This window comes from Schistocerca nitens, chromosome 4 (genome assembly GCF_023898315.1).
Source record: "Schistocerca nitens isolate TAMUIC-IGC-003100 chromosome 4, iqSchNite1.1, whole genome shotgun sequence".
Classification (NCBI taxonomy): domain Eukaryota; kingdom Metazoa; phylum Arthropoda; class Insecta; order Orthoptera; family Acrididae; genus Schistocerca; species Schistocerca nitens.
This window is the reverse complement of record NC_064617.1, coordinates 460,019,553-460,037,243: the sequence shown is the minus strand read 5'-3', so window position 1 is coordinate 460,037,243 and position 17,691 is coordinate 460,019,553. Positions and strand designations below refer to the sequence as shown.

The 17,691-nt window shown below is 36.0% G+C and overlaps 1 protein-coding gene across 1 annotated transcript in view; it reads right to left on the bottom strand.

The window, feature by feature from the left end:
* The window catches only part of LOC126252371 (juvenile hormone esterase-like), a 172,978-nt gene that overhangs the window by 61,354 nt on the left and 93,933 nt on the right, over nt 1-17,691 (bottom strand). The window contains exons 3-5 of the mRNA XM_049953263.1: nt 8,407-8,545; nt 6,945-7,130; nt 6,587-6,783 (exon numbers count right to left, since the gene is read on the bottom strand). Coding sequence (XP_049809220.1) covers nt 6,587-6,783; nt 6,945-7,130; nt 8,407-8,545 — 522 coding nt within the window. The remainder of the gene's footprint in view (nt 1-6,586; nt 6,784-6,944; nt 7,131-8,406; nt 8,546-17,691) is intronic.

Below are 17,691 nucleotides of genomic sequence, written 5' to 3'. Positions count from 1 at the left end.
CACGCAATTTGTCTACTACTGATGTGCGGATTAGCTGCAACAGCAGCTAAAACACCTACTTGGACATCATCATTTGTTGCTGGTCATGGTTGACGTTTCACATGTGGATGAACACTTCCTGTTTCCTTAAATAACATAACTATCTGGCGAAAGGTCCGAACACTTGGATGATGTCGTCCAGGATATTGAGCAGTGTACATAGCACACACCTGTTGGGCATTTTGATCACAATAGCCATACATCAACATGATATCAATCTTTTCTGCAATTGGTAAATGGTCCATTTTAACACAGGTAATGTATCACAAAGCAAATACCATCCGCACTGGCGAAATGTTATGTGATACCACATATCTATATGTTTGTGTCTATTACAGCACCATCTATCACAAAGTAAAAAAAGTGGTCTAACTAAAACATTCATATTTCTTTGTGTACTACATGAATATGTAATAAAAAATGGGGTTCCTATTAAAAAAACACAGTTGATATCCGTTTGACCTATGGTAGCGCCATCTAGTGGGCCAACCATATTGCCATCCAGTTTCCCCTTTCAAGCTAGATGAGTTTCGTTCTTTGTAGTCTTTTCGTTTGATGTCTATTTCTTGAGATATTTGGTCCGGTCACTATCAATAGACCACCCTGTATAGAGGGTCTATACAAGGGCATGTACATGAGGGAAAAATTATGGAAATGGAAGAGGTGGTAGCTGAAGATGAAATGGGAGATATTGCACCACGTGAAGAATTTGACAGAGCACTGAAAGACCTAAGTCAAAACAACAATATTGGTAAAAGCAGCAAAAAATGAAGATACACAAGAGGAATTAAACACAGTTACAAAACATCTAAGTAATTGGACAGCATAAAATCAATTGATAATAAACTACAACAAAACAGTAGCCTTAAATTTCCATAACCACCAAAACACCACTTTGATATATCCAGAAATAAAAATCAATCAACACCCTATTGCAAATGATGAGGCTGCAAAATTTCTCAGCATCTGGATACAAAGAGACTTTAAATGGGACTAACACATAGAACAAATTAATGCCAAGCTGAGCACGGGCTGTTATCTTCTTAGGGTTCTCAAATGATGCATAAATGAATAGGCACTATTGTGTGCCTATTATGCGTACTTCAATGCCCATCTCAAGTATGGACTCATATTTCGGGGAAATTCCCCAGCAGCTCAAGGGACTTTCAGAATACAAAAAAGAGCCATTAGGATTATGGCAGGGAGTGGTGCTCGACAGTCCTGCAAACCAATATTTAAAGCACTGAATATACTACCTCTACCGTGTATGTTTATTGTTGACACACTAATGCACGTAAAAAAGTATATGACTGGAAATGATGATAATACTTTAAAAAACAAGGATATACATTATTATAATACTCAAGTAAAATATAACTTGCATGTACCCCCAGCCAGTACCAGTTTGTATCAGAAACGTACACGCTATCTGGGTATTAAACTCTATAATAGACTCTCAAATAGTATTAAATGCTTAAAAAATATTAGTGCTTTTGAAAGATCTGTCAGAGAATATCTACAGTACCACTGTTTCTACTCAGTAAAGGAATACTTGGACCAGAATAACTGTTAAGAACTAAAGCTACTGTAATTTGTAACATTGTAACATTGTAAGAACTACAACTATTGAAATTGGTAGCATGTTGAAAACTGATTATTTAAATATGTATCATTTTGAACTTAGTAATAAGTCCAATATCATCCTGTACACTGTACTACATATGATCAAAGGACTCAATAAATAAATAAATAAATAAAAGGCCCTAGGAGCAGGCAACATTCCAATAGAACAACTGACATCCTTGGGAGAGCCAGCCCTGACAAAATTCTACCATCTGGTAAGTAAGACGTATGAGACAGGCAAAATACCCTCAGACTTGAAGAAGAATACAATAACTCCAATTGCAAAGAAAGTACATGTTGATAGGCGTGAAAATTACCGAACTATCAGTTTATTAAGTCATGGCTGCAAAATGATGACACAAATTCTTTACAGACAAATGGGAAAACTGGTAGAAGCTGATCTTGGGGAAGATCAATTTCGATTCCATAGAAAATTTGGAACACTTGAGGCAATACTGACCCTACTACTTACCTTAGAAGATAGATTAAGGAAAGGCAAACCTACATTTCTAGCATTTGAAGACTTACAGAAAGCTTTTGTAATGCTCTCTTTCCAATTCTGAAGGCGGCAGGGGTCAATTACAGGGAGCAAAATGCTATTTACCATTTGTACAGAAATCAAATGGCAGTTATAAGAATCGAGGCACATGAAAGGGAAGCCGTGATTGGGAAGGGAGTGCGACAGGGTTCTAGCCTATCCCTGATGTTACTCAATCTATATATAGAACAAGCAGTAAAGGAAACAAAAGAAAAATTTGGAGCAGGAATTAAAATTCATAGAGAAGGAATAAAAGCTTTAATGTTTGCTGATGACATTGTAATTTTGGCAGAGGCAGCAAAGGATCTGGAAGAGCAGTTGAATGAAATGGACAGTATCTTGAAAGGAGGATATAAGATGAACATCAACAAAAGAAAAATGAGGATAATGGAATGTATTATAATTAAATCAGATGATGCTGAGAGAATTACATTAGGAAATGAGACACTTAAAGTAATACATGAATTTTGCTATTTGGGGAGCAAAATAACTGAAGATGGTCGAAGTAGAGAGGATGTAAAATGTAGAATGGCAATCACATGAAAAGCATTTCTGAAGAAGAAAAATTTCTTAACATAGAGTATAGATTTAAGTGTCAGGGAGTCTTTTCTGAAAGTATTTTTATGGAGTGTAGCCATGTATTGATGTGAATCATGGACAATAAACAGTTTATACAAGAAGAGAAAAAGAGCTTTCTAAATGTGATGCTACAGAAGAATGCTGAAGATTAGATGGGTAGATCATGTAACTAATGAGGAGGTATTGAACAGAATTGGGGAGAAGAGAAATTTGTGGCAGAACTTGACTAGAAGAAGTGTTCAGTTGGTAGGACATGTTCTGAGACATCAAGGGATCACCAATTTGGTATTGGAGGGCAGCGTGGTAGGTAAAAATCATAGAGGGAGACCAAGAGATGAATACACTAAGCAGATTCAGAAGGATGTAGGCTGCAGTATTTACTCGGAGGTGAAGAAGCTTGCACAGCATAGAGTAGTATGGTGAGCTGCATCAAACCAGTCTCTGGAAGGAAGACCACAACACATTGAGGAACTAATCTTTTCTGTGTGTGAAACAACTCACAGCCACAGTACAATGGCACTTGCAAAGAAGAGGTTATTTCCATAGATAACTGGAAAAGATGAAGATTATTCAACTGGTGGAAGCAGTTATTGTCTGTCTGGTGAATATTCATCCAAAAATGACATGCTAAGTGGAAAATATCTAATTTTTTAAACAATTAAAACATGGAGGCTTATGTTTTTATCAAACTACAATGTACTGCATAATTATAACTATCATTTACTTGCTAATTAAAATACTTATGTGTGAATTATAAACAAATTATACTCCTCCTATTAACTACTGTGTTATTGGTAATAATTTTAATATTATACCGCTATTTGTATAATATATCAATATATGTTATATATGTTAAAGTGGCTTTTGTCTTTCCCATTCTGAAACTTTTGTTTGAGTTAGGATGTTGACAAATTTAAAAGGTCTCTAGGGGTATCACCTGCTAAAGTACCTAAAGGCAGAAGAAAAACAAGAAATATCAAAAATTGGAAAATGGTAAAATGTAAATGTCATAGCAATTGTGGCAGAGAGTAATCAGATAAAACAGGACAAACTATTGGTGCTAAAATTCTTGTATGAATGTATAGAGCAGATATTTCATACTTTCTGGGATATGGGTGACTTCAGTTGCGAAAATAATTATCTTCTGAGTAATATTAAGATGGAACAAGAGCAAAGGAGGTAACTATTCTTTAATGAAAATCATAAGATAGATTTTTTATATTACATACTTTTTATAGAAAAAATTATTATTCTGATTAACATATTTTATTTTTTTTAGCTACTTAAACAAAAGGCAAAGTGCAGTTTTACAGCAAATGGTTACTTTTTTGTATCAGTTTAGGGTTAATGGCTGTAATATCTTTGTATGCAGAAAGGTGTTCTTGGGCTCCAGAACGATCAAGGACATCTTAAGAACTTATAAAAATGCCTGTATGACAGTCACTGCACTTCCCCAAAAGCCAGAAGATACACCTAAAGATTAAATTAATGTTGCTTCCAGAAAATCCACAACTACGTTGTATTCTGTTTATTAATGTTGCTTTTGTCTTTAAGTATCATATTCAGTCAAAAATTCACAAAATTTCTCTGACCTGGGCATCTAACTTTAAAATGAACTATGTTTTTCCTCAGAAAAAAGGGGAACCCATCAAGGAAAATTTCACCCGAAGCAGTTTAGATAGTTCAAAACTTCATAAATAATATACCGCATCTAAGTATGTCAGTAATTACAGCTGGCCACAGAATGCTAAGAAAGTGTAATTTTATCATGAAACATTAATCACTTCATTATACCAAGAACATTATTTGAATATTGTAAAGAAAATAATGCACTACAAGTTAATGTTTCAAAATCTGAAGACTATTCAACCATGATTTTAATAGTGTTTTTGAACCGTCTCATTTGAACAGATGTCATGCATGTGATGAATTCCACATTCAAATTGAAAATGCAGAATTGAGTAATTCTGAAAATATGATTGGAATATTAAAAATTGAAACGAACCTACACCATGCCAAAGCATGGACAAAATAGTGTCACACATCTTCACAAGTTAGCTAAAGAAAGGCCTGAGGAACATCTTACAATAGCCTTTGATCTACAACAAACCTTCCCAAAAGAATGACTGTTGTCAAGATGTGCATTCTATAAAAGGAAATTATGGACATATAGTTTAGATATTCATGATTGACGACATTGGTTCATGTGGAGTGAAGATGATGCAAACTATGGATCAGATGAGATGGGAAGCTGACTGATAAAATTCCTGTTAATAGATGAGTCTCAGGCAACCACTCTTCACATTATTAGTGATCAGCAATCAAGAAGATACTTAAAACTCATTCCAATTTGCAAAGAAAAGAAAACTGAAAGATGTTGTCTCTGTATGTCCATCTTTTTAACGATGGTCATGGGGCTCGGCCGTTTGATTGAGTATGTCAAATTGAACACTTTTCAGCTATCAATTGTCAACTTTATTTTATTAGGCTGGAACTGGTTGCCTAATAAAATAAGGTTGAAAATTGATGGCTGAAAGGTGTTTAATTTGACATCCTCTTGAAAGATGTTGTGCCAATTATGCCATACATACATTGGATGTTTTGAAGAAATACTTCAAGAGTCTGAGTGAAACAAAGGAATAAAATGAAGAAAATGACACAGAGGTGATAGATATTGGTTATATTGTTTGAAATATTGTAGTCACTATCTTTCATAGTTATCTAAATTTTGTAAACCTTCTCTTCTTTTAGTTTAAGATAGGCCAAGGCCCAATGTTATGTCAGGCAGCATAAAATATTTTTTTATCAATAATGTGTAAATTTTTCACAAAATAACTATGCACACATGTATATCAAGACATTGGAGACATAAACTACTTGTTTTGGATACTCAGAAAAATTGATAAGTGATTTGCGGATTTATTCTAACTTTTAAAATGCTCTCCTAACAAATTTAAATTTTGTGGCTTTGGATTATATCATTATCACCCCTTCAGCTCTTGTAATTTGTACTATATGGTTTTGTGAGGGCTACATCTACATGACTACTCTGCAATTCAAACTTAAGTTCCTGACAGAGGGTTCTTTGAAAGTCATCTTTCATCCAAGTATTCCCATTTAAGATCCCAGAGTATTTTGTTACACTTAACTATGACCTGTATGGTCCTGTTATGCATCTTGAAGCATATCTGCATTTGTTCAATGAGTGTTATTATGTATCCTTTGTAAGAACAACAAACACTGGAAAAATACCCCAGAATTGGTTACACTAGTGTCTTGCATGCAGTTTATTTAACAGATGCACTGCATTTCTGCAGAATCCTTCCAAAAATTCTACATCTTCCATTCACCTTCCTAACATTCATTTTACTTGATCATTCTATTTTGTAGTGTTTCTTAGAATTGCTCCTACATACTTATACAATGTGATGTGCTCAGTATGTTCACCACTAAACTTGGAATTGTGTGTGTGTGTGTGTGTGTGTGTGTGTGTGTGTGTGTGTGTGTGTGTGTGTGTGTGTGTATGTGTGTGTGTACTCTAACTCCACAAACAATTTATTTTGAAAGCTGGCATGTTTTATTTCTCTTTCATATGTGCTTCCAGTGTTGAGTGAGTGGTCTCCTCTACTCCTAAATTATTTACTTATTAAAAACCTAAATATGTTTAATGAAGGTTCATCTACTTGCTATATATTGAAGAAAAAGAAAAATTATTTATAGCTAGGCTGTACTGAATCTGAAGTTATAGCTCAGCATTCAGTAAATGATGACACAAATTATGTTTATATTTATTTACACAGTACTTACCACAAAGTCTTTCCCTCTTGAAACAATCTCATAATCATCTATTTCTCTGAGACATTCAACCAGGTCTCTACTACTGTTGCTACTAGGACAACCAAGCAGGGAGGCAAGTCTGTGAGCTTTACTCACAGCATTGTCTGTGGGGAGTGCCCATGGCATCAGAGCTGTGCCACTTTGTGAAATTGCATGATGAAATAAACCTGAAAGCACAAGACACAAATAATAAGATAGTGATAAGAACTCATTTTTATGAGGCTAAGAATGAACTGTTCATGTGCAGGTTACAAAATGCAAAGAGCAATTTTCTAGCTATAATTATTTTTATTAAACTGTAAGTTATGCACAGAAAAATATTATTTACCTTGACTGAGAGGAGACATCATGAGGTAGTGTACACTAGCTCCACCAGCACTTTCTCCAAATGCAGTGACATTGTATGGGTTACCACCAAACATAGCTATGTTTTCTTTGACCCACTTTAGAGCTGCTACTTGATCCTTCAGCCCATAATTACCTGGAGAAGCTGAGTCCTGAGTACTGAGAAATCCTGCAACCATTATATTGTGAATTTCAGGTTCATATGTGTAATAAAAAAAAGCTATATAAATACTTCAACCACATACTGTTTAGATTCCAAACTGTTTCCTGTCAATCACTGCAAAATTTATATGGAGTGAGACAAGAAAATAACTTCTTGTTTCATATTTTTACAGTGAAAGCTATAAATATAATCAATTTTAACAAAACCAGAAATGTGTGACACTTGATTTAAAGTACTCTCTCTCTTTATTAGCCACTATGTAAGAGATAGTATGCATATACTGAGAAATTTGTAATGGTAATCTTGTATGGTTATATGATTGCACTGTTAGCTAGCAATGTTAGAAACGTCCTGCAGCTCATTTGTTTTGTGTACAGTAATCAGTTTCACATGAAGTCCTCTAAAATCTGGATAGTGTCAATCAGGCAGTGGTTTTGATATATAACCATGACATAGGTTATATTCCTGATCTTTTATTATGACAGTACTATGAAAAGGATAGAGTGCTGCTCATCATGTAATGGAGATGTTGAGTCACAGACAGGCACAACAAAAAAACTGCTAAATGAGTAAGCTTTCAGTGAAAAGACCTCCTTCTGATTAGACAACATACACCCACACACACACGACCACTGTTTCTGGCTGCCAAGGCCAGACTGTGAGCAACAGTGCATATATTGCAGGGAGAGTTCTCACCAGTGTGGTTCAGAAAAGCAATATAATTGAAGTAACAATTTATGAATAAGTTACACTCTATAAAGAAAATAATAAAATGCAGATGTGCACATAAGTGCAGCAGTCAAAACAAAGAAAAATATCATTAAATAAATCATATGAGATGTTTGATATCAAATAAGGAAGGGGTCTGAGCAATCTCAAAATTTCTGCCTATAATGTAGTTTAAAACTTTTTGACATCAGTATTTTAAAAATAACATTGTAATACTTAAACATAAAATAGTAATTTTTAAACATAAAACAGATTCCCTTCTTTTTCATGATTGTGCACATGAGATGCTTTCTAGTGTTATTTAGAAAGGCAAATAATAAATTTATAACAAAGAGTTAAACAAAACAAAAGCAGAGTTTTATCTGTTACAACAGATATTTTCAACTTTCTCCTGTGAATGTGAAATTAGTGGTTACATCTAATTTTCACTCTAAAGGTAAGTAATTTTTTATTATTTTACTTGAATTCTTGATAGCAAGATAATTACTGGTAGTTAATATTACGGAATGCATTGATGATATTATCAACTTCTGGAAAAATAAGTTATGCTTACCAAGAGGACCTAATCGATAGTTGATAGTAACAAGGATGACATCATGATCAAGAAGGAAATCAGGACCATACAATGAGCCACCTCCTGAGATCCAGCCACCTCCATGAATCCAAAACATAACTGGCAATGAACCTTTTAGCTGAAAGAAAAAAATCTGAAATAATTTAAAAATCAAAATACCACTATCCATTCCATTCCTCAATTAAACCAACAATCATACTCCATGTAGGAAGCTTACAGCTATTTCTGATACTCCAACTTAATATGAGAAGAGTGATGACTAATAAAGTAGATACATTGTTTGTTTGAAGTCTCCAGCATCTGCTGATTGTACGCCATGGAACAACAAGTGCTGCTACTACGCTGTAGAGATACAACTAGACATTGTTAATCTATATTTAAATTGCTTATATCCAATTTCATATTTGTCACCACCCTTCAGCGTCTTCCACAATTTACTACTAACTGTGCTAAGCAAAGATGCATTAGATGCTTAATCATTTCTGGCAGAAAGCTGCAACTGGCAACAGGAAATGTCACTATAAAAGTACTGATGAAGCAAAATTATGAAATCTGATCTTAGAAGCATTACTACCTGCTGCTGGAGTATGCTTTATCTCCGTTTAAATATTTGTACATTCCAAAAACTTGTACATTTTACAGTCTGTCCAAGATGTGACTCTACAAAGTACAGTTACATCACCTACCATTATTGTCTTAGACTGCTGTGAGCCATATAAATTACTTGTAACTCTTTCAATACATTGGTTCAAACAGTGGAAGATCCACGACTGACCTATTGTAAGGTATTATGTTTGTTTTTGACACAATCCCTTTTCTATGATATAATTATATACAATCATAACTGCTTTCAGCCTTCAAAGGGCATCTTCTGATGCTATGGACAGCATTTGATGAAAAAGTGTTCATGCATTGATAGCAGAACCCAATTATCACCAACTGAAGAGTTCAGTCTACTCACAGCCCAAACATCAATACAACAATTGCCACAGTCAATCAGCGATGGAAACATGCTGAGTTTGCAGAATGTACTGGTCATAAACAACTCCAACTCAAACTATGCTATGAAGGATGTGTGTGGTACACATAGGCAACCTCCTGAGAAGTGCTGAAGGAAGGTCATTTCCCCCAAGCTACAGGCCAATGCATATGTCCATTCAACACAAGGGAGCATCAGCAGTGTGATTTGAACTTGAGCCAACATGACCTCGCTACATTGGTACTGTGAACAGCTGACAACAGGGTGAGACTACAACCAGTATATTTCCAACTACATATAGTTCTACTGTATTACTGAATGGTGATGACATCCCCTTGGGTAAAATATTCTGGAGGTAAAATAGTCCAGATCTGTGGGCAGTGACTACCCAGGGTGACATAAACCAAAAAACCGAATCTGGTGCTCTAAAGGCTGGCGTGTAGAATTTTAGATCCCTTAATTTGGTAGTCAGGTTGGAGAAGTTAAGAAGACAAATGGATAGGTTGATGTTAGATATCTTGGTAATTAGTGAAGTGCAATGATGGGAAGAAATTTTGGTTAGGTAAGTGCAGGCTTTTCTCTGCAAAATCAAATAGAGGTAAAGCAGAAGCAGATCTAATGATGGGTATCAAAATAGAAATGTGAGTGAGCTATTATGATCAGCACCATGAACATATTATAGCAGCTGAGACAGATACAATGACCCCCCACCCCCAACACACACACACTCATGTAGTAGTAGTAGTAGTAGTAGTAGTAGTAGTAGTAGCTTTATTCATCCATAGATCTCTTTTTACAAGGATATAGGACATGTCAAAGTATTTACAAATTTAGATCCATTTAAAATAAACTAATTCATATACATATATGTAAAAACAAAGATGCTGTAACTTACGAATTGAAAGCATTGGTACGTTGATAGAGACAATAAAAAATACACAAACACAAATTTCAAGCTTTCGCAACCTAAGGTTGCTTCATCAGGAAAGAGGGAAGGAGAGGGAAAGACGAAAGGATGTGTGTTTTAAGGGAGAGGGTAAGGAGTCATCCCAATCCTGGGAGCGGAAAGACTTACCTTCGGGGGAAAAAAGGACAGGTATACCCTCGCACACACACATATCCATCTGCATATATACAGACATAGGCAGACATATGTAAAAGCAACCTCTTTGCATTTGCAGCTAAGTGCTGTGGATCATTTATTACTTTTTCCCCCTTCTTTAGCAGTATGTTATTCTGCGTTTGTTTGCCTCTCCCTGTTTCCTTTTTTATAACATCCCAGACTGCTTTGCTTTTATTCTCTGCATTATATACTATTTTGTCATCAAATGACTTTTTTGCAGCAGTCAGTACCTTCCTATAGATCTTTCTGTATCTATGATAGAAATTTAAGAATTCTGGATCATTGTGAATCTTTTTCATGGAACTAAGGTGTTTAAGTGTTTGGGAGGACTTCTCAGTACCTGCTGTTATCCATCTGTTTTTGTGAGATGTTGATACAGACATGCATACTTTTGGAAATGCCTTTTCAAAGTTCAATTTAAACAATGTGGAGAATTTAGAGAATTTCATATTCACATTGGTTTCCTTATACACTTCATTCCAGCTTCATTTTTCTAGTTCTTAGGAAAAATCTTTTATTTTGATTTCTGATAGATGTTGTTTGTAGGCTTGTAGTTTAGAGAATGATTCGATGCTTGACTTAGCTGTTGTTATTTGACAGAGATGGTCTGATAGTCCGATATCTTTTACAGCTACATCACATTTTTCCCTGTCCTTATTTGTGGCCACATGGTCAATTACTGATGAGGTCGTTGTGGTAACCCTTGTTGCACTATTGACGAATAGGGACATGCCAAAACTTTGAAGGCTGTTAATGAAGGTGCTGCTGGATTCATTTATGATGTTAGTGTTGATGTTAATGTCCCCACACAGAATAGACAAGGTTATATGTCTGCTAGCCCCCCAAAACTGAAAGAATGTATAATGAGATAAAATATATTAGCCACTTTCTTACCGGACACAAAAATTTAATTGTGATGGGGGACTGAAATGTGATAGTTGGAAAAAGATGAGTAGGAATAATAATAGGACAGCATGGTCGTGGGGGGGAGGGAGGAGGGAGGAAGAAGAAAAAAAAACAGAAGTAACCTGTTAGAATTTTGTACATAGGATAATTTAAGTGTTTTGAGCACTTGTGCTTCATGAAAGAAGACTGTATATGTGGAAGAGACCTGGAGACATTTGTTGTAAGTTTCAGATAGATTATATAATGGACATACAAAGATTACACAAGATTTTAAACTGCAAAACATTTCCAGGAGAGGATGCAGACTCTGGTCATAGTTTAGTGGATATGAACTGCAGATCACTAGCACAGAGACAGGAAAATAAGAACATGACACTTAGATATAATGATGGAACCAGAGATTTTTTAGAGTTTAAAAGGAACTAGTAGGCTATGATTGACTGAAATAAGGGAAAAGAATACTACAGAAGCCCGTGGGTAGCTTTGAGAGATGAAATAATGGAGGCAACAAAATGACAAGGATTAGTAGCACATGAGATATCTGAATTTAACTGATGAAAGGGAAAGTATAAAAATGAGGCAAATGAAGTAGACAAAACTGAATACTGGTGTCCATAAAATGAGGTCTACTGAAAGTGCAAAATAAGAAAGCAGGAACAGCTACAGCAGAAACAGAAAACAGTGAAAACATGTTTGGCTGTGGGAAAGATACATGCTAATTACAGAGAAATTATATAAACTTTCAAAAGAAAGAAAACGAGACATCTTGTAATACCATTGGACATGTCAGTGATTCACTTGATATAATTATGTATATTTCCAGTGAGGCAATACCACCTAGGTTGCATTGGGTGAGATCATTATGCTGGGTGCAGAAAAATGCAACTGTGAGCACCAGGTAATGTGGCAAAACAATTTCTCACTTATCAGTCACCTGATGTTTACAGCAACCTCTCGGTGCATCTATTCACAAGTAACCTGCATTAGGTGGTTTTCTCCTGGAGTGTGATTATATTTGGCAAGTACAATTACCCAATGCAAGACTGATTTTGCAGTCTGGATTTTATATCCTGTCTACTTTGGCCATCACCTGTTAATTTTTGCTACCCACACTCCAAAACTCATCTATATTTTTAGATTAATCTTCTCAGCATCCCCTGATTTATTTCACTATATGCCATTATATTTTTTTTGTTTTTGTTGATGTTCATCTTATACCCCCCTTCCAAGACACTGTCCATTCCGTTTCAACTGCTCCTCCAAATCGTCTCAATTTGTGTTATTATTTTGAAATAACAGCTTATTAAACAGATAGTTCATAATATCCACAACTGTCAGCACCTACTTTCTTCTTGAAATCACGTGGTATTTCACCTGTTTATACATCTTCCACACCAGATGGAGCAGTTTTTTCATCGCTGGTTCTCCCAAGGCTATCAGTAGTTCTGATGAATTGCCGTCTACTTCAGGGGCCTTGTTTTGACTTAGATCTTCCAGCACTGTTTCAAATATCTCCCATCTCATTTTCATCTACATCCAATTCTTTTTCTCTTCTATTGCTTTCAAATTTATTACCCTTGCTCTCTGTATTTTACCCTTACTACTTCCAGAATTTCAGAGAAAGTATTCCAGTCAACATTGTCAAAAGCATTCTTTAAGTTTACAAATTCTATAATCCTAGGTTTGTGTTTCTTTAACCTATCTTCTTAGAGACTTCATTTTTCCTTTCTTTGTTTAGTACCAGTATTCCGCCTGAGCTCTTGATTATCATACAGCTGCTTCTTTTTCTTCCAAAGGCTTCTTTAATTTTTCTGTAGGTGGTAACTATCCTTCCCCTAGTAATATATGCTTCTAAATCTTTGCATTTGCCCTCTAGCCATTCCTGCTTATCATATTTAGCACTTAGTGTCATTTTCATTTTTTGGACATTTATATTACCTTTCTCCTGCTCCATTTTTATATTTTCTCTTTACATCAATTAGATTCAATATCTCCTGTGTTTTCCAGGGATTTCCCCTTGGCCTTTAGGCCTATCTTCAAGATATTCACTTACTGAGTAGCAACATTTATCAATTAAAATTTTCCTAAATCATTATTTAAAATTCATATAATCCTTTAAGTCTTTAATGTTCTGAGACAAAGCACTGTAGAGCTTAACATGTGTGTAGCATGAAATGGATATGGACAGAATGTATGTACATCACTGCATACCATTAGAGGGGAAATTGGTTCTTAGTTATCCTATGCAGCAGCTGTTGCATTCTTCTGGAAACGGCAACTTACCCCACCATAAGCACCATTCATGTTTCAGTTTCCAGATACACTATACCCCAGCATTTCCTGTCCATTTCTCTTATGTAAGTAGAAAAACAATTTCACAGAGCTTGTGTTTGCATGGTGGAGTTAGTTTCAGTTTATCCAGTGAGTATTTATTTGCAGCTGTTAAATGAGTTTTATGTATAATAGGTATGTTCCTATAAACAATAACTGAGAAATATTTACTTTCTAAATATGTGTAGTGCTGGTGGGAAAGGGACAGAAATGGTAAATGTAATACCTTGCTTCTGTCTGCCATTGACAACTTACAGGAAAGCAGTATAATTGAAGTGTAGTCAATTGGTGGTGAATTAATGAATAACCAGAACATTAACTGCTCTTCTCTCACCACTAATTCTGTTACTGATAGATTACATAAATCTTTCCCATTCAGGAATTGCTGGCACTTGTAGATAGGGCTGCACTGAGTGGAACTGCGTACTCTACATCCACATGTTACATTGTGGGTGTGGGTATGTCTGATGGAACGGGACTGAATATGTTCAAGTCAAGAACAATAATCTGCTGTAATGCATTGCTTAATTTCTGTTCTACATCTATATCTTCGTGGATACTCTGCAAATCACCCTTATGTTCATGGCAGATGGTTGATCGAACCCCTTTCACAATGAACCTCTATTATTCAACTCTCTAACAGTGCACAGAAGAAACAAACACCTATATCTTTCCACGCCAGCTCTGATTTCCCTTATTTTATTATGATGATCATTTCACCATATGTACATTGGCATCAACAAAATATTTTGGCATTGAGAGGAGAAAGTTGGTAATCGAAATTTCATGAGAACATCCCACTGCAACAAGAAATGTCTTTGTTTTAATGTCCATTCCAAATTCTGTATTATGTCTGTTACACTCTCTTAACACATTCCTTTCAGCATTCGCATGGACGACCTCACACTTTCATTATTTAGGGTCAATGTTGAAATATCTTATGTTTTATAACACCTAGGTGACCTATTTCTGCTGCAGAGAAAGACAATTCAAGCCTCTGGGCCTCTTCAGATTTTGGGATAGTTGAGACTGGGGTGATGTATTTGATACCCCTCATACTGTGAAAAGCCAGTGAGAGTTGAAACAATGAAATCAACATTATAAAACACATATTGATAACATATTACACTTGCGATAGGCTCTTCAATATGGTAGACAACTGAAAATTGCAGCTGTTGAATATTTCTACATAAAAGCTCAGTTAACAACTATGCATATGTACTCACTTAATAAACTGAAAATAACTGCACCATTTAAACACAAGCTCAGCAGAGTTATTTTGTCTACTGACATATGAAAACCAGACAGGAATTGCTGAGTGGGAAAAGAGAGCAATGTTCATGGTAAGGGAAGGTGCTTTTCCCAAAAGAGTGCTACAGCTGCCATACAGAATGACTAAAGATCAATTTCCCCTCATGTAGAACAGTGTTCAGCGATTTACATACATTCTGTCCATCTACATTTCTTGTGTTACAGTTATTGGTAACTCATAGCTGTATTCCATGTACTGTTAACACATTTCATGAAAATTAAATGCTCCCCAGCCATGTCTGTGTTGTGTGTCACCAGCTATCCATATGCTAGGGATGGGCAAATAGCAGTCTGCAGGGCATATGCAGACCACTAATTTTTTATGGCCTGCCTAAAGTCAGCAAAATCCCCACTGAACTGAGATTTCCTTCCCTGAATGACCAATGATTGCCACTATGATGGCTACATCAATACATGTTGCAGATACTAATTGTGCAAACAAAGTTGACACTTGGTGCAGTGGCTGATGGAAGTGACCGTAATGGCAGTTTCCATTTGCTTATTGGCATACAGTCAGATTACAATGTGAAATAAACATTTGCTGCTGTGACATTAATTGAATGTTACAAATCTTTGTCTACTGGGAAATCTCTATGTACGAACAAGTTTACCAGGAAAATGTTCTCTATATTTGGGTCTACATATATTTCAGAGCAAGGATTTTCTTGCATGAAAATCAACAAGGGTAAATGTAGTCCCTTAGATGCTCTTTGATAGACATTAACAAGCAAGCCCACACTCACACCCCACTGGTGGGAACTTTTAGTATGTTGTTCATGACACTCCCTCCTACCACAGAACAAAAATTTGTCACTTCATAATTTTCCTCCGTATTTGACATTTTTGGTTTTTGTTAACTAGTCTCTTAATCAGTGAGATTCCTTCGCTTAAATCAAGGAAATGAAAAGTAAAATTATGATAAGAACAAAATATTTCGAAAGATTTTTTGAACTCTTAATTAAGTACCTTCAAGTTTTATTTTTAATTTGTAATTTATGCACTATTACTAATTTACAAGAAGAAAATGAAATCTACTCTTTATTAAACATGACACAAAAACAATTTGCAATATCTTCTGTGACCAATGAGAATACATTTTGTCTCACTTTCAATTTTTTTTTAGAATTATATGCTGCCAAGCTAGATTTAATTTGCTATGGGCAATATTTCATATCTATATAGTTCAGTTAAGAATTATTTGTTCAGTAAGGTTTCATCTAGAATATTACAAGTTATGATACAAAATTATAAAATCTTTGTAGAAAAAAATGCAGAAAATTAGTATTATAGTGGGAGGACCTCAGCCAACTTGATATTCCCCTAAATTCTAGCAGCATTGCTGAGGCTCTCCCACTGTAGTGGAATAGTGCCTCAGCATCAAACAAAATGCCTGAAACCTATGTAAAGGTGCTTTAATCAAATGAAATTATGTGGTTCCAGAGATCTTTTCAAATCTCATACATCTATAAATACACATATAAAGACTGATTAAAGCAACTATGTCTGTGTTTCCAACAGGGTCCTCCATTTCTTTTAACGCTGAAGTGCTAGTCCTGGAATACCAGGTGGGCTGAGGAGTGAATGGGAATTTGGAATGAGACGGGTAGTCAGTGCAGTTGTGCAAAGCCACAGTGCCAGGGTCAGGCAGTGACTAGTGCATCATCCCAGGCAGATCAATCCCCTCCTTATTACAAATTTTCAAAAAATGGCTCTGAGCACTATGGGACTTAACATCTATGGTCATCAGTCCCCTAGAACTTAGAACTACTTAAACCTAACTAACCTAAGGACATAACACAACACACAGTCATCACGAGGCAGAGAAAATCCCTGACCCCACCGGGAATCGAACCCAGGAACCTGGGCGAGGGAAGCGAGAATGCTACCGCACGACCACGAGCTGCGGACACAAATTTTCAATCATCACTTCAATCTAAATGTATACATCATAGATGTATGAGAGCTGAAAAGGCTCTGGAACTGTATAGTCTCATTTGTGTAAATTGAAGGTGGAGAGGGCAGAAAGCAAAGGAAAGAGAAGGGACAGTTGATGTCAGCTGCATCAGGGCTTAGTGCAGAAACTATGGAAACTAGTGAAAAATTTGTTTGCTGGACTGAGATTTGAGCCTGGGTTCTCCAGCTTTCTAGCAAGTTGTGTTACCTTCTGCACCACCCAGACTGCATGGACTGTATCGGTAAACCTCTCAGCCGACCCACATTCCCACCAATTGCCACGTATCCACAGTCCCTGTTCACGTCCTCTACGTTACTACTGTGAGATTTCTGCAGGTGGTCGGACATAATTGTACACGTGCACTGAAGAAGGTGGATTCATTGATAAATGCTGTTGATATCAGTTGTCCCTTTCCCTTCCTTTTCTTTCTCCCCCTTCCACCTTCAGTTGACATATAATGTCAACTGATGTGGATTCTACTTAGTGTCTGTTCTTTCAGACCACACATCCATATTGTTCCATTTGACTAAAATTGCTGTGCCTGCAACTGGAGAGCTTCTGCAATGCTGTTCAAGGTCAGGGGGCATACCAAGGGGGCTGAGTCATGAATGGGAATTTGGATCAAGGAGGGATGGGTGCTAATTGTGAGTTGGTTTCCAC